The 22408-nt window shown below is 45.9% G+C and overlaps 2 protein-coding genes across 3 annotated transcripts; one reads left to right on the plus strand and one right to left on the minus strand.

Annotated features, from left to right (window-relative positions):
• Positions 1-4074: 4074 nt before the first annotated feature.
• Positions 4075-10899, plus strand: Sting1 (stimulator of interferon response cGAMP interactor 1). Of its 2 annotated transcripts, XM_076855983.2 has the most exons (8): positions 4075-4198; positions 5036-5135; positions 5800-6026; positions 6138-6321; positions 6535-6643; positions 8024-8262; positions 8963-9149; positions 9685-10899. In XM_076855983.2, exons 3-8 carry the CDS (start codon positions 5800-5802, stop codon positions 9876-9878), a joined length of 1140 nt encoding a protein of 379 aa, XP_076712098.2. In that variant the 5' UTR covers positions 4075-4198; positions 5036-5135; the 3' UTR covers positions 9879-10899. The 2 variants fall into 2 exon arrangements, with proteins under 2 accessions (XP_076712098.2, XP_076712097.2); XM_076855982.2 differs by lacking the exons at positions 4075-4198; positions 5036-5135 and having other exon boundaries at positions 5721-6026.
• A 2246-nt stretch (positions 10900-13145) lies between these two features.
• On the minus strand, positions 13146-13523 carry Smim33 (small integral membrane protein 33). Its single transcript, XM_076857672.1, has one exon. It carries the CDS (start codon positions 13521-13523, stop codon positions 13146-13148), a length of 378 nt encoding a protein of 125 aa, XP_076713787.1.
• Positions 13524-22408: the final 8885 nt, after the last annotated feature.

Below are 22408 nucleotides of genomic sequence, written 5' to 3' on the forward strand. Positions count from 1 at the left end.
GAACCCTGGGAAAGTTTACAGAGAAAGATTTGGAAGACGGTTTGCAGACTTTAACAAGCTCCTTAAAAAGTTTGAATATAGAGAAGGACATGTAATCCCAGCAACCCGGGAGGCTACAGCAGGAAGATTACAAGTTCAAGACCAGCCTTAGCAATTTAGTGAGACCCTGTCTCAAAAACAAACAAACAAAAAACCTGGGATGTGACTCAGTGGGTAAGTGCTTCTGGGTTCAATCCCTGGTACCAAATAAATAAACAAACAAAAACTAAATAAATAAAATAGCGGGAGGCAGAGTGGTACATGCCTGTAATCCCAGCAGCTCAGGAGATAAAGGCAGGAGGATCATGAGTTCAAAGCCAGCCTCAGCAACTTAGTGAGGTCATAAGCAACTCAGTGAGACCCTGTCTCTAAATAAAATACAAAAAAAGGGCTGGGGATGTGGCTCATTGTTTAAGTGCCCTGGGTTCAATCCCTAGTACTAAAATAAAATAAAATGAAAAAGGGTGAAGCATGAAGCTTGGTGGTAATTGCCCTAGGATTTAATCCCCAATACTGTCAAAAAAAAAAAAAAAAAAAAAAAGAGAGAGAGAGAGAGAGAGAGAGAAAAAATGCTCACTATCTCCATTTAAGTATGAGAAAACTGAGACTCAAAGAGGTTAAATAACCAGGCCAATATCACATAGCTAGGAGATGCGGAAGCCAGACTGGATCACAAGTCTACTGTAGACAACTGGTACTTAAATCCCCCAATGTCCTGTTCTAGCAAGATTAAGGGGTATGAGGTTGTGGGCAAAAAAGGGACTCTAAGTGACCAAAGGCTTCCCTTCACACCCTGTCCAGGGCCCAGTTCTCCTAAATGAGTGTGTGGAGCTTATTAATTTTCCTGGAACACTGATGACTGGTACCAAAGAAGATGAGGAACTGTAAATGGGCTGGAAATAGAAATAAGAGACTGCCCAGACCAGCACTTCTGGGGTATCTGGAGGGAAGAAGTAACTACTGGGACTTTGGCCTGAAAATAGCAGCCTGGAAGCCAGGCAGCCTGCAACTTGGACCTAACTTCCCTCCATGGCCCTCAGTTTCTACTGGATGACCAGATGGTCAATCTGGAAGAGCTTCAGGCAACTTGCCTGTTACAGAGCTGGTCTGAGTGTTGAGAACAATCCCATGCAAACAGCTGTCATGATGCTTTCCAGGCTCTGAGGCCCTGGCCACAGCTGACAAGCATCCCACTCATTCTTCAGTCCCCTCCTTATATAACTGGCCTTGTTAGGGATTGAATTGTGTCCCCCAAAAATATGTTAAAGTCCTAACCTCCAGTACCTATATCTTAGTATGTTTCTGTTACAAATAATACAATACCATAAGCTGAGTAAGTTATAAAGAAAATAGGTTTATTTTACTCATGACTCTGGCCCAAGTTTCAGGGCCTCATTTATTGATGGCTTTCTTGCTCACAGAGTCCCAAGGTGGTACAGGGCATTACATATCAAGAAAGAGGGAGCCTGTATGTATCTCCACCAGTTTCTTTCCTTTTTATAAAGCCACCAGGATTCATCATAGGAATTCCACCCTGATCACTTTATCTAATTCTAAGGATCTCCTAGAGGATTCATCTCTAAACACTATAATTGGATTAAATTACTAACCTCTTAATACCTCACAATGGGTATTAAACTCCAACATGAATTTCAGAGAGAATGAACCATATTCAAATCATAGCAACCTAATCCCAGCTATTTGGGAGGCAGATGCAGGAGGATCACAAGTTTAAGGCCAGCTTAGGCAACCTGGCAAGATCTTTTCTCAAATTATAAAACAATTTTAAAAGAGTTGGGGTGTAGCTCAGTGGTAGATTATCTCTGGGCTCAATTCCCAATGCCACACACTCACAAAATTCCAATACCCCCAAAAGTCTATCTCACTCTTGAGTGCCTATTCTCCTCCTTCCTTTCTTTGAATGCATATCCTGCTCCATTGCTTGCTTTCTTAAATAAGTCTCTTGAGCCTCTTTTGACACATCCTGAAATTCTTTCTGTGGCACAAATCAAGAACCTTCCAGGAACTGGGTGTGGTGGCACATGCTTGTAATCCTAGAGTTCAGCAGGCTGAGGCAGGAGGATCACAAGTTTGAGATCAACCTTGGCAAGTTAATGAGACCTTGTCTCAAAATAAAAAATAAAGAACTGGGGATATAGCTCAGTGGTAGAGCACCCCTGGGTTTAATTCCCAGGAGCCCAATCCAGTGACAAGCTTAAATGGCACACTTTCAAGGAAAGCTAGACTTTTATTATTCCAATTTACCCCTCACAGTTGCAAGCTCAATGTATCCTTCATAGCCCTCATCCCATCTGCATTAATTACTTATTTGGATACTAATGTTATCTCCATTTCCCCATCTGAAAGCACCATGATCATAAGGCCTGGCCTGTGATACATTCACCAGCAATCCTATCCCATGCCTAGCACAGTCCTAGCACAAAGGAGAAAGACAGGACATGTGTGCATGGCATGCATGGATAAAATCTGTGCAGAAGAAACTGCCCACCTGACATTTAAAGACCCAGACAGTGGGGCTTCAGTCCCCAGAGACCTTCTCTCTCTTGCCTTCTCTACAGGACTTTTTCTCCAGTCAGGCTAGCTCATGAACTGGCCCACCCATCAGGCTCTGGCTGGCCTCCCTGATTACTTGGTCTCCATCATCTCTATTCCTGACATCCAGGCTACAACTTGCTCTTTCTGGCCCCAGTGCCTTCTGTGTCTTCAAGGCCTCCATTAGAAAAAGTCCAAACAGGGAAATGATTCAGAGAAACAGGGGACAGGAGGAGAGGGGAGAGAGGACAGAGGAAGGGGAAGGCATTCCCAAGGTAGACACAATATTGAGGTTTTCCTCTTTTTAGTGCACACTTTAAACATTAAACAACATAGGTTCAATATAATGAGCAAAAGGGGGAAAATAAAATAAAAATCACCCAGATTCCTACTGCATAGAGTAATCATTTGTCATCTATCCTTCCAGACTTTTATGTAACCAATTATACAGAAGAAAAAGCAAAGGGAATTCCCTATATCCTTATAGGGAATATAGGGAATTATGAAAGTAATTTTCAAATTATGAAGTAATTTTCAGAAACCAGGGAGTTTCTAGGAAGCTAAATTGCTCCTTGGGAAAGCAAAGGTAAGACTTTTCCTATGTCTGCTTCTTCTTCTTTTTTTTTTTTTTTTGGTATAGGGGATTGAACCCAGGGATGCTCACTGAGCCACATCCCTGGCTCTTATTTTAATATTTTATTTAGAGACAGGGTCTTGCTAAGTTGCTTAAGACCTCGCTAAGTTCCTGAAGCTGGCTTTGAACTCATGATCCTCCTGCCTCAGCCTCCCAAGCCGCTGGGATTACAGGAGTGTGCCACCAAGCCCTGCCTGTGTCTGCTTTTGATATGGGGAAGGTCTAGGTAAGGATCCTCTGACCTGGACAGGAATGACTATTGCTGCTCTGTGGGTGCTACATTAACCCAACTCCCCAGGCCTGCCCCCGTCCTCAAATCTAGCAGCTTGCCAGGCCGTAGCTAGGGTCTCTCCCTACACCAAGAGAAACATGAATGAAACTTGATTCTGGTATTTTCCACCCCCACCAACCTCCTGCTCTTGAAATCAAGGCACAGAGCAAGTTGAGCTTTGGAGCAACTCACCAGACTCAAGTCCTTGCTCCCTCACTCAGGCAAGTTATTTCACCTCCCAGGGCCTTAGATCACTCATCTGTGACCCAGGGATAGAATAATAGCTACCTGACAAGGTAGCAGGGAGGACTAAGGGACATGATACACATAGCACTTGGCTGCAATGTGGCAAATGCTTCAGCATTGTTACTATCCACGTGTGGCTTTTCTGAGCACTTTCTGAGAATTCACAGGCGTGGCCACTTCTGTGCAAAGGCAAAAAATCACTTTTTTCTGTCTGCAGGCCTCTCCCACCAAGCCCTTTGCTAAGAAGGAAGTAACTGTACTCATTTCCCCCGCCCCTTCCTGACGTCCCAGTCTTCAGAAAAAAAAGGATCTACAACTGGAAATCTGCTTTAAACAATTAACCAGCATTGCGTGTGTTGCCTTTGGCCCTTGTGTGGAGTCCTGCTGGGTGTTGGTAGAGTGTTTTGGATCCTGGGGACTTGAGAGGAACCTGGTGTACAGGGTTGTGGCTACAGGTGCGTGTCTTTCTTTCTTTACTTCTTTTCTTTCTTTCTTTCTGGCCAGACTGCCGTGGCACACACCTGTAATCCCAGAGGCTTGGGAGGCTGAGGCAGGAGGAATGCAAGTTCAGAGCCAGCCTCAGCAAAAGCAAGGCGCTAAGCAAGTCAGTGAGATTCTGTCTATAAATAAAATGCAAAATAGGGCTAGAAATGTGGCTCAGTGGTTGAGTGCCCCTGAGTTCAATCCCCGGTACCCACCCCCACAAAAAAAATCTTTCTTTTTAAATATTTATTTTTCAGTTGTAGTTGGACATGATACCTTTATTTATTTACTTACTTATTTATTTTTATATGGTGCTGAGGATCGAACCCAGGGCCTCACACGTGTTAGGTGAGCGCTCTACCACTGAGCCACAACCCCAGCCACCAAAACTTTCTTTCTTTCTATACTGGGGATTGAAACCAGGAGCTACACTCCTAGTTCTTTTTATTTTTTACTTTGAGACAGGGTCTTACTACATTGTTAAGGCTGGTCTTGAGCTTGTGATTCTTCTGCCTTAGCCTCTTAAGTCGCTGGTTTTACAGTTTTGTGCACCACCGGCCCCCACAAGTGAGTGATTTTTTGAACCCACTCAGTTTTGGGATATCAAGACTATCAAAGGAGTTTTCTCAAACCTTACCCCCACTCTAAGACTCAGAACTGGCTCATCAGATCTTTGGGCACAGGGTTCTTCCTCCCTGCCGGAGGGCAGGAAATACCCTACACCCCCTTCTAAAGCTAAGGTCTGGCAAGGTGCCCAACTTTGGGCGTTGCTGAGAAAGCTTCAGTTATTTTGAACATTTGTTTTTTAGGGCTGTACCCAGACAGGTTTCATTGGCTGCTGGTAGTCGCTGTGCCTGCCCTTCAACGTCTGTCATCTACCAGAAAGGACCTGTGTGTAGGAGGCAGAAGGTAGGATAAGGAGTGGCCCAGCCAGAGCCCCAAGGCTGGGGTCCTGGGTCCCAGATGTGAGATCCAAAGGTCACCCTCACTACCTGAGCTCTGGTGTTCTACTTTACTAAGGTCTTCCCTGGCGTGCGTTCTTGGGACAAGAAAGCCCAAGTCCGCAAAGGTCCCCTGGTGGGTGGGGCAGCTCATGTCACTTTTGAGTCTGGATCTGGGGATAGTTACTCCCTGCTTCCTTCCTTTTTTCTTTTTCTCTCTCTCTCTCTCTCTCTCTCTCTCTCTCTCTCTCTTTTAGACAGGACCTTGCTAGTTTGCTGAAGCAGCCCTCAAACTTACAATCCTTGTGTCTCAGCCTCCTGAACCTCTGGGATTACAAGCATGCACCACTGCACCCAGCTTCTGCCTGGTCTCTTTTCCACACCTGTGGTCTCACTGGGGCTGGGTGGAGTGTTTGTGTGCAGGCCTTGGTCTGTTCGCCACAAATCTGTCCTAGACAGTAGCTGTGGGGTGCTGTGTGCCTGAGCTATCCCCTAAAGATATCTTTAAGGCAAATTTGTGGGAATGACTGGGCGCCAGGAATGGGGACACTAGAGGAGGTGCCAGCCAGGGCCTTAGTCCCAGAAGGGCAGGAGAGTGACAGAGCATGTCATGGATTTCTTGGTGCCCACAGATGCCATGCTCCAGACTGCATCCATCCATCCCACATCCCAGGGGTCACCGGGCCCAGCAGATGGCCTTGATCCTGCTGGGGGTCTGCCTGGTGGCCCTTTGGGGACTTGGAAATTCTCCAGACCATACTCTTCAGTACCTAGTATTCTACTTAGCCTCTCTGCAGTTGGGACTGCTGTTAAAAGGGATCTGCTGTCTGGCCGAGGAGCTATGCCACATCCATTCCAGGTGACTTCCTATAATCCTTGTGGCAATTGGGTTCCCCACCAATTCGAGTCCCCTCCTTGAATGTCTCTGGCTGAACTGGGCTTGGGTCTGGAGCTGGGATGTCCTCTGCAGGTACCAAGGTAGCTACTGGAAGGCTGTGAGGGCCTGTGTGGATTGTCCCATCCGCCGTGGAGCTGTGCTGCTGCTGTCCTGCTATTTCTACTGCTCCCTCCCAAACCCCACTGGCCAGCCCCTCAACTCGATGCTGGCCTTCCTGGGCCTCTCACAGGCCCTGAGCATCCTCCTAGGTCTCCAGGTATGGTGCAGAGGGAGATAGAAGGTCTGGTCGAATTGGGGCATGGTCTTGTGTGATCTGCCTAAGCTTAGAGCTGGGAGTGGAGTCCTGGGAGTGGAGTCTGTAATGTCCTGGGATGGTAGGTTCAGTGGTGTCAGAGAAGTGAGCAAGTCATCAGCAGGTTGGAAAGCTTCTTGGAAGAGGAGAGCTCTGGTCCCATCTTGCTACCTACAGGGCCTGGCCCCAGCTGAAGTCTCTGCAGTCTGTGAAAACAGGAACTTCAACGTTGCCCAAGGACTGGCATGGTCATATTACGTTGGATACCTGCGGCTGATCCTGCCAGGTAGGCTGCTTTCTGTGCACTCATTCCTAGACACCATAAGACACATAGCCTCTTGTGTTCCTAGAATGCACTATATTTTTCAAAGCATTTTTGTGTCTATCAAATCATTGGATTCCCAAAGCATCCTTGTCAGCCTAAACAATGTTGTTACTATGCTTGTTTGGCAGTGAGGAATGTGGAGCCGGAAGCCATTCAGTGACTTTGCCTAAGGTCATCTGTGAATGTTTTTTGATAAATATTTACCCTATGCCTTGTGCTTTTCCTTTTTTAACTCATATCTATGAGGAAGAGATAGTTATCATCCCTGTTTTCTCTCTCTCTCTCTCTCTTTTTGTATTGGGGATTGAACCCAGGGATGCTTAATCACCAAACCACATCCATCCCCAGCCCTTTATATTTTTTGTTTTGAGACAGGGTCTTTTTAAATTGCTGAGACTGGCTTCCAACTTGTGATCCTCCTGCTTCAACCTCCCAAGTAGCTGGGCTTAGAGGTGTGAGTAACTGCAGCCAGTTTATCCCTATTTTAGAGATAAGAAAAGTGTGATTCTGAGAGATTAGTGACTTGTCCAGTGTTATACGGCTTAGTGAGAGGAGGAGATAGGACTTGATCCCAGCTCTGTTCAGACCTGAACCCTTGACCCCTTCACGGTGGAGCCATAAGTCTCATTCCTTTGACATGCAGGCCAAGCCTGAAGCTCTTCCACATCTTAAGGTTGCCTGCCTTTCGCCCCGGGGCTTCTCCTAGGAGATGGTTCTGGAGTTAGAGACCTGGCTCTCTGTCAGAAAATGTTAGCAATTTCACCTCCCGGAGCTCTGGCCACCTCTGAGAGCTCTGAAAGCTGTGATGGGAAGGGGAAGAATTGGCACTGAAGTCTGTGAAAAGGAGGAGAAACAGGATGGTGGGTTTAGGAAGAAGACCACTAGGTACTCTTCTCCACTGCTCGCTGGCCTCCTATACAATGAGATTGGACTTGAACTGGACATGGTGGAATGGCTATAATTCCAGCAACTCAGGAGGCTGAGGTAGGAGGATTACAAGTTTTTGGCCAGCCTCAGCAATTTAGTGAGATCCAAAGCAACTCAGTGAGGCCCTGTCTCTATATAAAATACAAAAAAGGGCTGGGGATGTGGCTCAGTGATTAAGTACCCCTGAGTTCAATCCCCAGTACCAAAAACAAAACATAGGGCTGAGAATGTCACATAGTGGCAAAGAGCCTCTAGGTTCGATCTCCAGTCCCAAAACAAACACACAATGAGAGTGGACTAGACCCTCAATTCTCTTGTACCCATAGACTAAGGGGGGACAATGGCCTTGGTATTAGTCCCGGATTTCATGGGATGCAGGGTTTACAGAGATGACTTCTTGACTTCCCTATCCAGGACTCCGGGCTCGGATCCAAACTTATAACCAGTTCCACAACAACATGCTACGAGGTGCAGGGAGCCAACGGCTGTATATCCTCTTCCCGCTGGAGTGTGGGGTGCCTGATGACCTGAGTGTAGCTGACCCCAACATTCGCTTCCTGCATACGCTGCCCCAGCAGAGTGCTGACCGTGCTGGCATCAAGGGTCGGGTTTACTCCAACAGCATCTATGAGCTTCTGGAGAATGGGAAGCCGGTGAGCTCACAAGGAGGTAGGGGGTCCCTGGAAGACCTCCAGGACCCTGGGCTCTGACCAAGCACTGATAAAACTGAGGCTTCTCTGAGCCTCCGTTGGTCCCAGGGCTAGCAAGATTCAGTTCTGAATGGTAATAGTAACTAACATTTCTTAAGCATTTACTGCATGCCAGATGCCATTCTGAGTGGATCATATTACTATTCCATTGAAACTCACCATGTCTCTGGGGATAGGGACTGTTACGATGCCTACCTTATAAAGGAAGAAACTGAGGCTCAGAGACAATGAAAAAGTGGATGATTTCAGCTTGAGTATAGTGTGCTCTGGATCACCAAGCTGCCCTAAATGCAGGCTGTGAGACCATCTGAAGAGTTTCCTGTAGGTAGGGGGAAACCCAGACCACAGTTGGAGCCCAGAGCCCCGCACCCAGACTCCACTTCCAGCTGGAGCAGCTGCTGTAGGTCTTGCCCTGGGATCTTAAAAGGATCTGTGAAGGATAAGATTTGCCCAGCCTAGTCCTGATTTCAGGAGGGAGGTGTCAGGTGAAAGCAGATCAGAGAGCACAGACATCATCAGTGGCCACCTCCCAGAACTCGGTTTCTGCAGACTGAGGGAACGGGGCCTCAGCCCAAAGCACTGCAGTCGAGAGTCTGTCTGCCTAGACAGAAACTCAATCTGTTCTTTCTTTCACCTCCTCCAGGCAGGTACCTGTGTCCTGGAGTATGCCACCCCCTTGCAGACCTTGTTTGCCATGTCACAAGATGGCAGAGCTGGCTTTAGCCGGGAGGATCGGCTTGAACAGGCCAAACTCTTCTGTCGAACACTTGAGGACATCCTGGCAGAAGTCCCCGAGTGTCAGAACAACTGTCGCCTCATTGTCTACCAGGGTGAGGGGTTGATAGACTGGGGGGGCAGGAGGAGTCAGGGTCTGTGGGTCTCTAGAGAGTCAGAAGGCAGCACTGTTTCCTGAGCCATCTCAAGTGGTCAGGGAGGTCAAACCCTGCCCCTTTCTTCTGTGGGAAAGGTTCCCCTACCAACCTGGGACACTAGATTGATTTCTGAGGTTTTTGGCTATAGACACTGGGTGGAGCCTGAAGAGGTGGGTTCTGGGAGTCCCTTGTTTTATCTAGGATTGCCATGGGAAGCAGAAGAGTCCTTGGCTAGAGAACAGGGAGCACAAGAGAAGAGGGCTGCAGCCTCAGCTCTACCTTGACTGTGTGACCTTTTGTAGCATCATCTCTAAGACCAAGAGAATGGAATTCCAGGACCTCTAAAACCACTTCTAACTAGGATTCCATTGAGCCTCTAGCCCCAGAGACTGTGGGTGGGTGGGAAGAGGGGGTAGGGAGGAATGGGGGATCTTCTCTAAGTTTGTTCCAGTGGGTTTAGGATCCTAACTCCTGTCTCATGACCCCACTCCAGAATCTGCAGAGGGGAGCAGCTTCTTGCTGTCACAGGAAGTTCTCCGGCACATGCGGCAGGAGGAAAAAGAGGAGGTTACTTTGAGCAGCATGGGGACCTCAGTGGTGCCCAGTTCCTCCACCCTGTCCCAAGAGCCCAAGCTCCTCATCAGTGATATGGAACAGCCTCTCCCACTCCGCACTGATGTCTTCTGAGGCCCAGGATCATCTTGCCTGAGCCTTTGAGAATCAGAACTGGAACTTGCTTCAACTGCTGGATGTTCAGCAGAGCCATGCCTCCCAAAGAGGACTTTGCAGAGAAAGTTTCTGGACTTGACATCTCCAGATGAGTCCTGTATCCATGGGCAAGCCATTTTACCTTTTTGAGCCGTAATCTCTTCTACAAAATGGGACTATAATTATTGCCCTACTTCACAGGGTTGTTGTGAGGACTGTGCATATATAGAAGTTTTGTCTAAGCTCTCAGTACCAGGTAAACTTAAGGGGTATGCCAGTTATTTTCCATTAGACCCTCTAGTGCCAAGGGACAGATTTGTCTGGGTGGCACAACAGACTCCCTTGTCCTTGGATTTCTGGTCATGTTTGGTCAATGAGGAGCTTCAGCAGGAGAATGGAGGGAGGAAGAGGTTGGGGTGTTTATCCCAGCTCCCTCCTGGCAGTTCAGAAGTCCAGTGGGCTCTCTTGACAAGTGACCCTCCTGGCCAACCTGCCCATCTCCAGGTTTTGGGAACTGCCTCCTCTCCTTACCCCTGGCAATGGCATTGGCTCTCCAGTAGAGGCCTCACTCTCACTTGTGGTTTCCTTATGTCCTGCCCTTTCTCAATGTCCTTTTTTATTTGAAGTGGTGGTGGTGTGTCTGTGTGTTGGGGTGGGGGGGCGTGTACCAGGAATTGAACCCAGGGGCACTGAGCCACATCCCCAGCCCTTTTTCATATTTTATTTTGAGACAGGGTCTCACTGAGTTCCTTAGTGCCTCCCAAATGCTGAGCCTGGTTTTGAACTTGCGATTCTCCTGTCTCAGCCTCCCAAGCGTCTGGGATTACAGGCCTGCGCCACCACACCTGACTCTCAATAGTCATTTCTCTAGTCCTTTTTTGAGCTCAGATTACCTACTTTGAGTATGTTATCATTTTGCTGTTAGACTTTGCCAGATTAAAAAAAGAAAATTGTGTTTATCTGCTCTGATGTTCAGACCTAAGTCCAAGCATGCTTCCACGCACCTCTCATCCTGTACAGGGCAGTGTGGGTTGGGTGCCACATCAGTCTGGGCAGAGCCTACCAGTTGGCAAAGAGCATAGGGTCAGGCGGTATCCCCCTAACCTCCCTGCCTTTTCAATGCCCTTTCAGTATCTCCAGTGAGTGGCTTGGGGAGCAGGGGCCAGAGGATAGGCTGAACCAGCACATAGATGCCATGAGTGGCATCCTGGGAAAAGGAGCAGGGCCCACTGAATAAATGTCCCCAGATGAGAGAGCCTGCGATAGGATCAAGGAGGAAGAGTTTGTGTGAGAAGATGGGATATCCCCTGGGAAGTCTTGGACAACACAGCTAGTCATCATGCCATATGATATTGGCATCATCCTCAGAACAGAGCCACTGTGGTGGCACAGTAGCTCCTCACTGTGGGGGGAAGGCAGCCTGTTTCTACTAGTTCCATCTGGGATGACTTGCTCCCTCCTTCCTACCTTTGTTGCTTTTCCAACTTTGTTTTTTGATTTGTAGGGTTTTTGTTTGTTTTTTTGGTACTGGAGATTGGACCCAGGGGTGCTTTACCCCTGGACCACAATTCCAGCCATCTTTATTATTATATTTTTTTAAAATTTTGAGATAGCATCTCTTTAATTTGCTTAGGGCCTTGCTAAATTGCTGAGGCTAGCCTTGAATTTGTGATCCTCCTGCCTCAGCCTTCTGAATTGCTGAGATTATAGACATGCCACGGCACCCAGCTCCACCTTTGTTTTTAATTTTTTTTTTTTCATTTGTAGATGAACACCATACCTTTATTTTATTTATTTGTTTTTATATGGTGCTAAGGATCAAACCCTTTGCCTCACACGTGCTAGTGCTCTACCACTGAGCTACAACCCCAGCCCCTCCACCTTTTTCTTTTTATCACAAATGCTCAATAGGCATTTCTGAGTGTAGCATCACTTTGAAGAAATGTTCCGCACAGAGAAAACCAGCTACTCCTATGGACAATAGAGTCAAGGGAATCAAGGGGGAAACTATCCCCTTGCCCAGCTGTTCCAGCCATATTCCTTCCAAGACCTGAGATTCTTCCATCATGTCAGTTACTCTTACATCAGAAACCAGTCCAGAATCAAGGGCCTCGGACTTGACCTTGCTCCACCCATCAGCGCCCAGCATGGTGGCCAGTTTGTAGAGCTTAATGGCCCCAAGTTCAAACCCTGACTCCAGATCAAGGGTGTGGCTCTGTATACAGTGAGGTCCTGGGTTCCATCCCTACCCAGTACTATAAAACAGGTAAATAGATATAATGTCCTGACTCTACCACTTGGTATTTGCATCTGTCTGGGTGTTTCTTGTTTGTTCGTTTGTTTTGTTTTGTTTTAGTACTGGGAATTGAACCCAGTTGCTCTACCACTGAGCTATACTCCTAGCCCTTTTTTATTTTGAGATGGACTCTCTAAATTGTGCTGACTGACCTCAAACTTGCAATCTTCCTGCCTCAGCCTCCCAAGCAGCCAAGATTGTGCCATTGTGCCTGGGTAGGAAGTGTTTTGTGGTAAATTCTAGGCTTATTTCTACAGATCCATGTGGATAGAAAGTGGGAGATGATGAGAATCCCCAAATTCCCCCATCACACCCTGAGAAGGCAAAACAGAGTCAGTGGGGTCCATTCAAAGGCAATCTTTGAACTATAAATGGTGCTTGGGATTTCCAAAGGCTTTAGACATTGTCAACAAAACCTAGGCCCTGCACCAAGATTTGCTCCATCATGGGTGAAAGGCAACCTTTCCTTCCTTGAGTCCTCAGAATCTCAGAAAAGGCAGATCATGGGTTCTTTGCTGTGGCTGTCCCTGACTGGACTTTAATAGGTTCTGGGCACTCTATGGAGCATCTGACATTCCTGATTAGAATTGAGGTGGGTGGTGGAATCTTTCACAGTGGATTCACTTTACCCCAAAAGGAAAGGAGATTAAGGGTGATGGTGTGGGCAGGGACTCAGAGCTTAAGGGTCAGGAGCTCTGTGAAGGGAGGTAAGTCTTCATAAACCTTAGACCCTGAGGACACCCATAGCTGCAGGCCCCTGCTCTCAAGCTTCTTTCATTTTTCCTGTCCATCAAGAGCTCTTTTCAGAAACATTTGGAGAGGGCAGCTCCTGCTCAATCCAGTATACCCATCTACAGCTCTGATGCTTAGGCTCCAATTTGCTTTTGCTCTACTTCTCAGTCCAGTTTCTTGTGCTGAGCCAGATCAGATTAACTTCCCAAATCTCCCTCTTACAGATACGTCACTTCATCAATACTGGGCCTGGGCCCTTCTGGAGTAGGATCAGATCCAGGGATAGGAGGTCCCTGCTGGTCTTCTTTATGACTGTCCTGGGGGCCCAGCAGCCTCCAGTGGATGAGGTAGATGCCATATTCTGGCTTTGGGGCTGGTGGCTCTGTGGAGAGAGTAGCATGGCCTTGGTGCAGCCTTGGCCCAAAGTGGACTGCCACCACAATACAGACCGCAAGCAGGACAAAGGCGGCAACAATGATGGTGAGCGGTGGCAGCCCATCTCCTTGAAGTGGTTCCCAGGCTCCACCCAGCACCTCTGGAAGCTGCCTCTGGGGCTCCTGCCCCAATGAACCATTCACAGCTGGAGGAGGAGTCATCAGTCTGGGAAGGAAGGAGAAAAGAGAGGCTGAAGTGGGCATGTACACATAGAAAAAGGCCAAAATGGAGCGGGGAGTGATGGTGCATGCCTGTAATCCTGGCAACTCAGGAGGCTGAGTGGGGAGGATTGCAAGTTCAAGACCTGCCTCAGCAATTTAGCAGGAAATTAAAAAAACAAAAGGGGCTGGAGAGGGCTGGGATTGTGGCTCAGAGAAAGAGCCCTTGCCTCGCATGTGTGAGGCACTGGGTTTGATCCTCACACCACATAAAAATAAAATAAAGAGACTGTGTTCCTCTATAACTAAAAAATAATTTTTTTAAAAAGAGCTGGGATGTAGCTCAGAAGTAAAGCGCCCCTGGGTTCAATCCCTAGTGACCCCCTCCAAAGAAAAAGACCAAAATAGAAAGAGACTGACACCCAAAGGAAACAGAGAGACAGAGAAACTCAGAGAGGAAAACACACACACACACACACACACACACACACACACACATACACGAGAGATAGAGAAACAGAGATAATCACACACATAAACAGAAAATAAAAGACAAAGACAAAAGACAGAGGGGGATACAGAGAGAAAGATACACATGGGAAAAGGAAAAGAAAAGGAGATAAAGATGGAGACTGAAATAAAGATGGAGACAGAGACAAAGAAATGGAAAGACAGCAAGTTAAAGTTGCTCAGAAAGGGGCGAAGAGAAGGGCATCATTATAGTCTGGCCAATAGTTTGGTCCCAAGTCCCTTCCCACTGCCTGCCTGCTTTCCCCAGGTCTTAGCAAGATTCCTAAATAGGTCCTGTGTCCTGGGTCAAGAATCTGAGCATGCTATGGGCTGCTGTCCCACGTCCTGGGCAGTGGGCAGTGAACAGCTGCTTCTTAAAGTCCTGGAGAAAGGGAATCATTGTCTGGCCTCTTAGGCTCCCCTACTCCCCACTCACTGGAAGGCAGAAAGGTGCTCCTCTGAGGGAGGAAACAGAGCACAAAGAACCCCAGAAGCTTGGGGTGAGACGGGGAGGCCTCATTCTATACTATGTGCCCGCTGCTCCCAGGCCTCAGGGTCAAGTTCTGGAGGCTTGAGGGGGCAGTATCCATGGTGTATTCCTGGTTCTGCCAAGGACAAACTGAGGAGATTCAGGGCCAGTCTACCCCTGTCAGGATCTATGGGTTCTACCAAAAGCATGGGGACATAATCCCCACCTATCTATCTCCACCCTGCTGGATGGTAGTGAAGGAAACAAAGCTCAAAACTGTAATCCCCAGAGTTAGGTCATCACAAGCCTGAGGAACATTTCTCCCCAGCTTCCCCTCCCGAGCAGGACCATGCTGCAGACCCTAGGGGGAGGGGCGCCCTTCTAGCCCTCAGCCCTGCCCTCAGTTGCTTGCCCTGGGTAAGCAACTGGGGCTCAGGAATGGCTTGCCCCAATTGTCCTCTGCACGCTGTCCTTTCTATCCCATCTCCCTTTGCATAATGTGGAAAGCCCAATACTCACCGCCCCTCCTTGAGGTTTCAGGGACCAGCCATAGGCTTCCAGGGCAGAGGACAGGAAAGCAGCACCGGATGTAGGGGGTTGGGGGGGAAGCCCAGGACTGGGAAAGGCTTGGGGCCCCTGCAGGGAGTCAGGCCAGCCTGGCAGGAAGGGATGAGCAAGAGTCTACCTGGTTCATTGTCCGGGACTGGTGCAGGGCTCCCTTGGGATTCGAGGCCAGGTAGGCAAAGGCGAGCTGGCTGCCCCCGCTCAGCCCCTACCCGGAGCTGCCACGTCTGCAGGGCTCATGGGGCACACACCCTCTGCACACAATTTTACTACTCTTTCCCGCGCTTGCACTTCCGGGAACATTTGAGCTACCCTGGGCCAGTCATTAACTCTGATAGTTGATCTTCCTCCTTGGCCCCTCCTTTCTGGCTGACTGCCAATTTCAGGAGCTGGGTCAGCCCGCCCACCGGTCCAGGATATGCACTCCCCACCGCCACCTATTTCCTGAAGTTACTGTCCTTTGATCTTCTTTTTATATATTATACTTCAAACTCAAAGGAAAATGTAGATTAACACACACTCCCTATGTAACATATTGTATGTATAATAAATCTCTAAATATCTATGGCCTAACCACGGGCTCTGTTCCTTTCTTATCAGTTTTCTGACATTTTTATTTATAAAATGTTAAGAATTAAAGTTTATTTTAAAAATCTATTTTTACTTCATGCCTTTAATTCCAGCACTCAGGAGGCTGAGTCAGGAGGATCACAAGTTCAAGGCCAGCCTCAGCAATTTAGCAAGACCATAAGCAACTTAGTGAGACCCTGCCTCAAAATATAAAATAAAGAAAAGGTCTGGGGATGTGATTCAGTGGTTACATACCCTGGGTTCAATCCCCAGGAGAAAAAAAAATCGATTTTTACTTTTAGTTAATTTGGTGTGCAGTGGTGCATGCCTATCATCCCAGCTACTCAGGTGGGTGAGGCAGAAAGATCCCAACTTCAAAGTCAGCCTCAGCTATTTAGCTAGACCCTGCCTCAAAAAAAAAAAAAAAAAAAAAAGAGCTGGGGACAGGGCTGGGGATGTGGCTTAAGCTGTAGCTCGATCGCCTGGCATGCGTTCGGCCCAGGTTGGATCGTCAGCACCACATGCAGACAAAGATGTTGTGTCCGCCAAATACTAAAAAATAAATATTAAAAAAATTCTCTCTCCCTCTCTCTCCTCTCTCTCACTCTTAAAAAAAAAAAAAAAAAAGAGAGAGCTAGGGACACAGTTTAGTTTTAGAGCGCCCCTGTGTTTAATTCCCAGTACTGCAAAAAGAAAATCCATTTTCACTTTTTATTTATTATTATTGTTGTTGTTATTATTATGCAAATAATACTGGGAATTGAACACACACATGAGGTAAGGGCTCTATCACTCAGCTACTTCCCAGCCCTTTTACTATTTATTTATTTATTATATTTCTTGGTACTGGGGATTTAACCCAGAGGCACTACTGCTGAGCTACAATCTCCAGCCCTTTTCGTTTTTTATTTTGAGATAGAGTCTCACCAAGTTGCTTAGGGAATCCCTAAATTGCTGAGGCTGGCTTTGAATTTGCAATCCTCTTCCCTCTGTCCAGAGTTCATGGGATTACAGGCATGTGCCATGGCATCCAGCAAAAAAAAAAACATCCCTTTTGGTTTTCTCTCTCTCTCTCTCTCTCTCTCTCTCTCTCTCTCTCTCGGTAGTTGTAGAGGGACAGAATGTCTTTATTTTATTTGTTTATTTTTATGTGGTGCTGAGGATAAAACGCAGTGCCTCATGCATGCTAGGCAAGCGCTCTTCCTCTGAGCAATAGCCCCAGCCCTGGTTTTTACAAATATGAATTTTATATCTCTTTGTATTTATTTGAATGTAACTTCATTTGCAAAACTGTTTAATGTGTCAAAGTCACAAAAAGTGACCAACAGAGTGCTCTCTAGTCAGTTGTTTGTTTGTTTGTTTGTTTGTTCCAGGACTGGGGATTCAACTCAGGGACACTGAGCCACATTCCCAATCCTTTTTTATTTTTTATTTTAACACAGGGTCTCAATAAATTGCTGAGACTGGCCTTGAGATTGTGATCCTCCTGCCTCAGACTCCCGAGTCCCTGGGATTTACAGGTGTATGCCATGCACCCAGTTCAGAGACACTTTTTACAAGATTTTTTTTTTTCTAGCTGGCTTCATGGGACCAACCATTCTTCATCCTGCCACCTGATGCACATGCATTATTACCAGAGAATATAGGTCACTGGAAGAGGGTTTCCAAAGTGTTCCCAGAGAGGGCAGAACAAGTTCCTGAGTCAAGCTCAGGATAAGTGGGGTCCTTGGTATAAGTGACAGAAAAGAATTTCAGTACACACCAATACATACATGGAGATTTATTAAGAAAAACAAGTAAAGAAAATAACAAAGAAAAAAAAAAAAGAAAAACAAGTAATGCACATTCAAGGAGAATGCAGAGAGTGAGACACAGTTCAGAGTTCTCTGACTCTTCTTTTAAAGGAAACTTGGTGAGGGGTGGACATGAGCGGGTATGCTAGGATGGCATCAGTTTGGTTCTTCTCAGTGTTCTTAGGCTGTCCAGGTCTTCATTATCTGATCAGTAGAAAATATTGGAAAGTCCTCTAAGTTGTAAGTTTCTATTTATTGGGCTAATTAACAGTGTGAAAGGTAATTTTCCTAAGTGAGTCAATTTACAGTAAATTTAAGATTTACAGATTTCCCAGAAATTTGGGAGGGACCTGCCTGGGAGAGAGAGTGGCTCAGAGAGTGACAGGCATGGAAAGGTATGTCAAACCTCAGATCAAAATTATATTTCCTCATTGGACACAGTGGTGAACTCCTGTAACCCCAGTGACTCAGGAGGCTAAGATAGGAAGATTGAAAGTTCAAGGCCAGCCTGGGCAACTTAGAAAGACCCTGTCTCAAACTGAAAAATAAAAAGGACTGGGATTGTAGTTCAGAGGTAAAACATCCCTAGGTTCAATTTCCAATACCAAAAAAATTTTTTTGAAAAGAGGAAATGTTTCCTTTTCCTTTTTTTTAAAAATATGTTTTTAGTTGCTGATGGACCTTTATTTAATTTATTTATTTATAGGCTCAAAATCGAACCCAGTGCCTCACACGTGCTAGGCAAGTGCTCCCCCACTGAGTTACAACCCCAGCCCCTCCTTGTCCTTTATATATATATTTAGTTGTAGTTGGACACAACATCTTTATTTTATTTATTTATTTTTTATGTTGTGCTGAGGATCAAACTCAGTGCCTCATGCATACTAGGAGAGCGCTGTACTGCTGAGCCACAACCCCATCCCTCCTTGATGTCTTCTTTCTACTTTTTTTTTTTTTTTCATTGTACTGGGATTAAACCCAGGGACCCACTGAGCTACATCCCCAGCCCTTTTTATTTATTGTAGAGGCTGGCCTCAAGCTTATGATCCTCCTCCCTCAGACTTCAGAGTTGCTGGGATTGATTCCAGGCAAGTGCCACAGCACCCAGGTGTCTACCTATTTTTTGTCTTTTATCCAAGTCCAACCTCAGCACCACTCTGTCTTTCAGATGGGAGACCAGGAACCCACCCCTTACCTAGTGACTTGATGAAACAGGGTATAACCTCTTGATTCCTTGTCTCTTAGTCAAACAGCCCACATCCTGACATGCAGGGAGTCCACTGAGCCCTCCATGATCACTTGAGCCCAGATACCTTGAACTGAACTGACCCTTGAATTATATGAGCATGGTTGCTGGTTGATCCTGAAGCCTCTGGCTAGCACTTGCCCATGCAATTAAGGGCTCTGGTCATCCTCTGCCTCCTACTCTGATCCACTTAGACATTAGTCAGTGGGAATCTGGAGTGTATCCCAAGTCCAAGGTTTTAGCCACTGCTTCTTGCCTCCCCCCTTCTCAAGACACATGTGCCAATGCTCTTACAGGCACCTTCACTGGGGCCTTGGGTCAAAAAGCTCAATTTATAATTCTTCTGATGGATATTATATATATGTATATTTCATCAATACTGGACCTATCTCTTAAAGGGGTCCATGGAGGATAAGAAGGTGGAACTTGTCCACCACTTTCCTATCTCCACACTCAGTATTGTGAATTGCCTTTCCCCATTCCTACCCTCTAAACCTTAACCATCAATATGGCTTAATTCTAGTGTCACCTCCTTCCAGAATGTATTCTACCACCCATTATACTTGAGTAGCCTTCTTTCTTTTTCTTTTCTTTCTTTCCTCTCAGTACTCCCTAGTACCAGGGACACTTTATCACTGAGCTACATATCCAGCCCTTTTTTATTCTTTGTTTTGACATAGGCTCTCACTAAATTGTTGAAAGTCTCACTAAATTGCTGAGGCTGACCTTGAACATGATTCTCCTACCTCAGCCTCCTGAGCTTCTGGGATTACAGGCATGTACCACCATGCCTGGTGCCTTCTTTCTGTTCTTTAAACCTTATAGCAGTTGGTTTCTCATCAGCTTCTAATATTTGTTACATTTTTATTATTTGGTATTGGGATTGAACCCAGGGGCACTTAACCACTGAGTAACAGCACCAGCCCTTTTTTTATTTTTTTATTTAAAGACAGCATCTCACTAAATTGCTTAGGGCCTCACTATGTTGCTGAGGCTGGGGGAATCACATGTTGCAATCCTCCTGTCTCAGCCTCCTAAGCCACTGAGATTACAGGCATGCACCACCATGCCTGGCCATTTTATTTTTATTTTAAGACAGGATCTTACTAAATTACTGAGGCTGGCCTCAAACTTCAATCTCCTGCCTTGGCCTCTAGAGTCACTGGGAGCAGAGATATATGCCATTATGACCTTCTCACTCTGCAGGAGGTGTGGGATTTCTTTTGGGGGTAATAAAAATATTCTAAAATTTATTTTAGATGTAGTGCCACTGAATTGTACATTTTATTTTATTTTAAATTTTGATACTGAAGATTGAACCCAAGGGCACTTTACCACTGAGCTATGTCCCCTGTTTTATTTATTTATTTATTTATTTATTTGGGGGGAGTACCAGGAATTGAATCACTGAGCCACATCCCTACATTTTATTTAGAGACAGGGTCTCACTGAGTTGCTTAGCACCTCACTTTTGCTGAGGCTGGCCTTGAACTCACAATCCTCCTGCCTCAGCCTCCTGAGCTTGTGGTAGTATATGTGTGAGCCACCACACTGGGCTTATTTTTTATTTTGAGACAGAGTCTCACTAAATTGCTGAAGCTATCTTTGAACTTGAGATCTTGCTGCCTCAGACTCCGGAGTTGCTGAGATTATGTGAGCCACCATAACCAGCTCTGAATTATACTTTGAGGATGATTGAAGGTGATGAAGGTATCCATACAGTGGTAGCATGTCTAGCACCTGAGTGGGATGAAGAAGGCATCCATGAGGCAGGGTGTGGAAACAGAGACTGTAGCTTGGTTACTGAAAAGGAAGTAATCAAATAAATAAACATACCAAGAATATGTGAGGGGTGGGGTTGTGGCTCAGCGGTAGAGCGCTCTCCTAGCATGTGCGAGACCCTGGGTTTGATCCTTAGCACTACATAAAAAATAAATAAATAAAATAGAGGTATTGTGTCCACCTACAACTAAAAAATAATTTAAAAAAAAAAAAAAAAAGTATATGTGAGGGGAAAAAAAAATATGTGGGGCTAGAGTTGTGGCTTAGTGGTAGAACACTCGCCCAGCACATGTGGGGCACTTGGTTCGATCCTCAGCACAACATAAAAATAAAAATAAAGCCAGTTGGATAGTGGTGCACACCTGTAAACCCAGTGATTTGGGAGATTGAGGCAGGAAAATTCCAAGTTTAAGGACAGCCAGAGCAACTTAGAGAAATCCTATCTTAAAATAAAAAACAAAAACAAAAACAAAAAACTTGGGATTGTAGCTCAGTTGTAGAGCACATCTGGGTTCAATCCTTAGTATTACATACACACACAAAAAGATATGAAAGTGGGTCCGCAGTGGCACACACAGCTCCAGAGGCTGAGACAGGGGGATCACAATTTCAAAGATAGCCTCAGCAACTTAAGACCTAAGGAACTCAGCAAGACCCTGTCTCAAAAGAAGGGGCTGGGGATGTTGCTAAGTGGTTAAGCACCCCTAGGTTCAATCACTGGTTCAAAAAAAAAATAAAAATAAAAAGATGAGTGAGTCAGATTTCAGAGAATGGCCTTGGAGAAGCTACCAGTTTCACCATCTGCTTGTAAAAGGAACGAAGTTTCCTTGGAGAAATTGCTGATTCCAAGACTAGGCAGGTTACACAATAAACTTGGAAGATCTCATTAAGCTAGGAAGTAAAACAGTGCTCATGATGGAGCTTTGTCAAAAGGACTCAGAAACCAGCTTGAAGGGGCTCCCACTGACCCCAAAGGGAACAATTGGAGCAGCAAAATCATAAATTATTATGATATATTATAATCCATTGAAAAAAACAGGAATGACTTCATACAAATATGAATTTAAAAATAAAGTTGGAAATTTGTTGAAGAGTGAAATATTTAGACAGTTTATATAAGTATCTCCCCACAAAATACCCACTAATGATACAAAGGAGAAAAGTATAACTTTAATGTAGAGAAAGCCAGCTAATTAGTGACCCCCACCCTCACCCTCACACTCCCTCCCCCACCACAAGATATATCTGTATCTTAACCCTCAGAATTTCTGAATGTTACTTCTTTGGAAAAAAGAGCCTTTGCAGATGTAATTAAGCTATAGTCCTTAAACTGAGATGATCATCTTAAATTATGCAGATGAGTCCTAAATTCAATGTCAAATGTCCTTCTAAGAGACACACAGAAGACAGGAGGAGAAGGAGATGTGAAGATGTAGGCACAGATTAAAGTGATGTGGCAGGGCTGGGGATGTGGCTCAAGCGGTAGCACGCTCGCCTGGCATGCATGCAGCCCGGGTTCGATCCCCAGCACCACATACAAACAAAGATGTTGTGTCCACCAAAAACTAAAAAATAAATATTAAAAAAATTCTCTCTCTCTCTCTCTCTAAAAAAAAATTATAAAGTGATGTGGCATAAGCCAAGGAGTTCCAAAGAAAGACCAACAGCCACCAGAAGCTGGAAGAAGGCAAGGAATGTTCTTCCCTAGAGCCTTCAGGGTAGAATGGCCTTGCTGACATCTTGATTTCAACTTCTGGCCTCCAGAATTGTGAGTGGTGCTGGGATTGAACCCATGGATTCTCTACCACTGAGCTACATCCCCAGACTGTTTTATTTATCTATCTATCTATTTATTTATTTATTTATTTATTTTGAGACAGGGTCTCGCTAAATTGCCGAGGCTGTCCTGGAACTTGGGCTTCTCCTGCCTCAGCCTCCCAAATCAGTGGGATTA

The sequence above is a fragment of the Callospermophilus lateralis genome, chromosome 5 (assembly GCF_048772815.1).
Source record: "Callospermophilus lateralis isolate mCalLat2 chromosome 5, mCalLat2.hap1, whole genome shotgun sequence".
Lineage (NCBI taxonomy): Eukaryota > Metazoa > Chordata > Mammalia > Rodentia > Sciuridae > Callospermophilus > Callospermophilus lateralis.

What these genes read in the sequence shown, in the direction of transcription:
- Sting1 (XM_076855982.2), top strand. Translation starts at nt 5,773, where the DNA reads ATGTCATGGATTTCTTGGTGCCCACAGATGCCATGCTCCAGACTGCAT. An exon ending in CTATGCCACATCCATTCCAG is followed by an intron (nt 6,027 to 6,137) that starts GTGACTTCCTAT and finishes TGTCCTCTGCAG; the next exon opens with GTACCAAGGTAGCTACTGGA. An exon ending in TCGCCTCATTGTCTACCAGG is followed by an intron (nt 9,150 to 9,684) that starts GTGAGGGGTTGA and finishes ACCCCACTCCAG; the next exon opens with AATCTGCAGAGGGGAGCAGC.
- Smim33 (XM_076857672.1), bottom strand. Translation starts at nt 13,523, where the DNA reads ATGACTCCTCCTCCAGCTGTGAATGGTTCATTGGGGCAGGAGCCCCAG.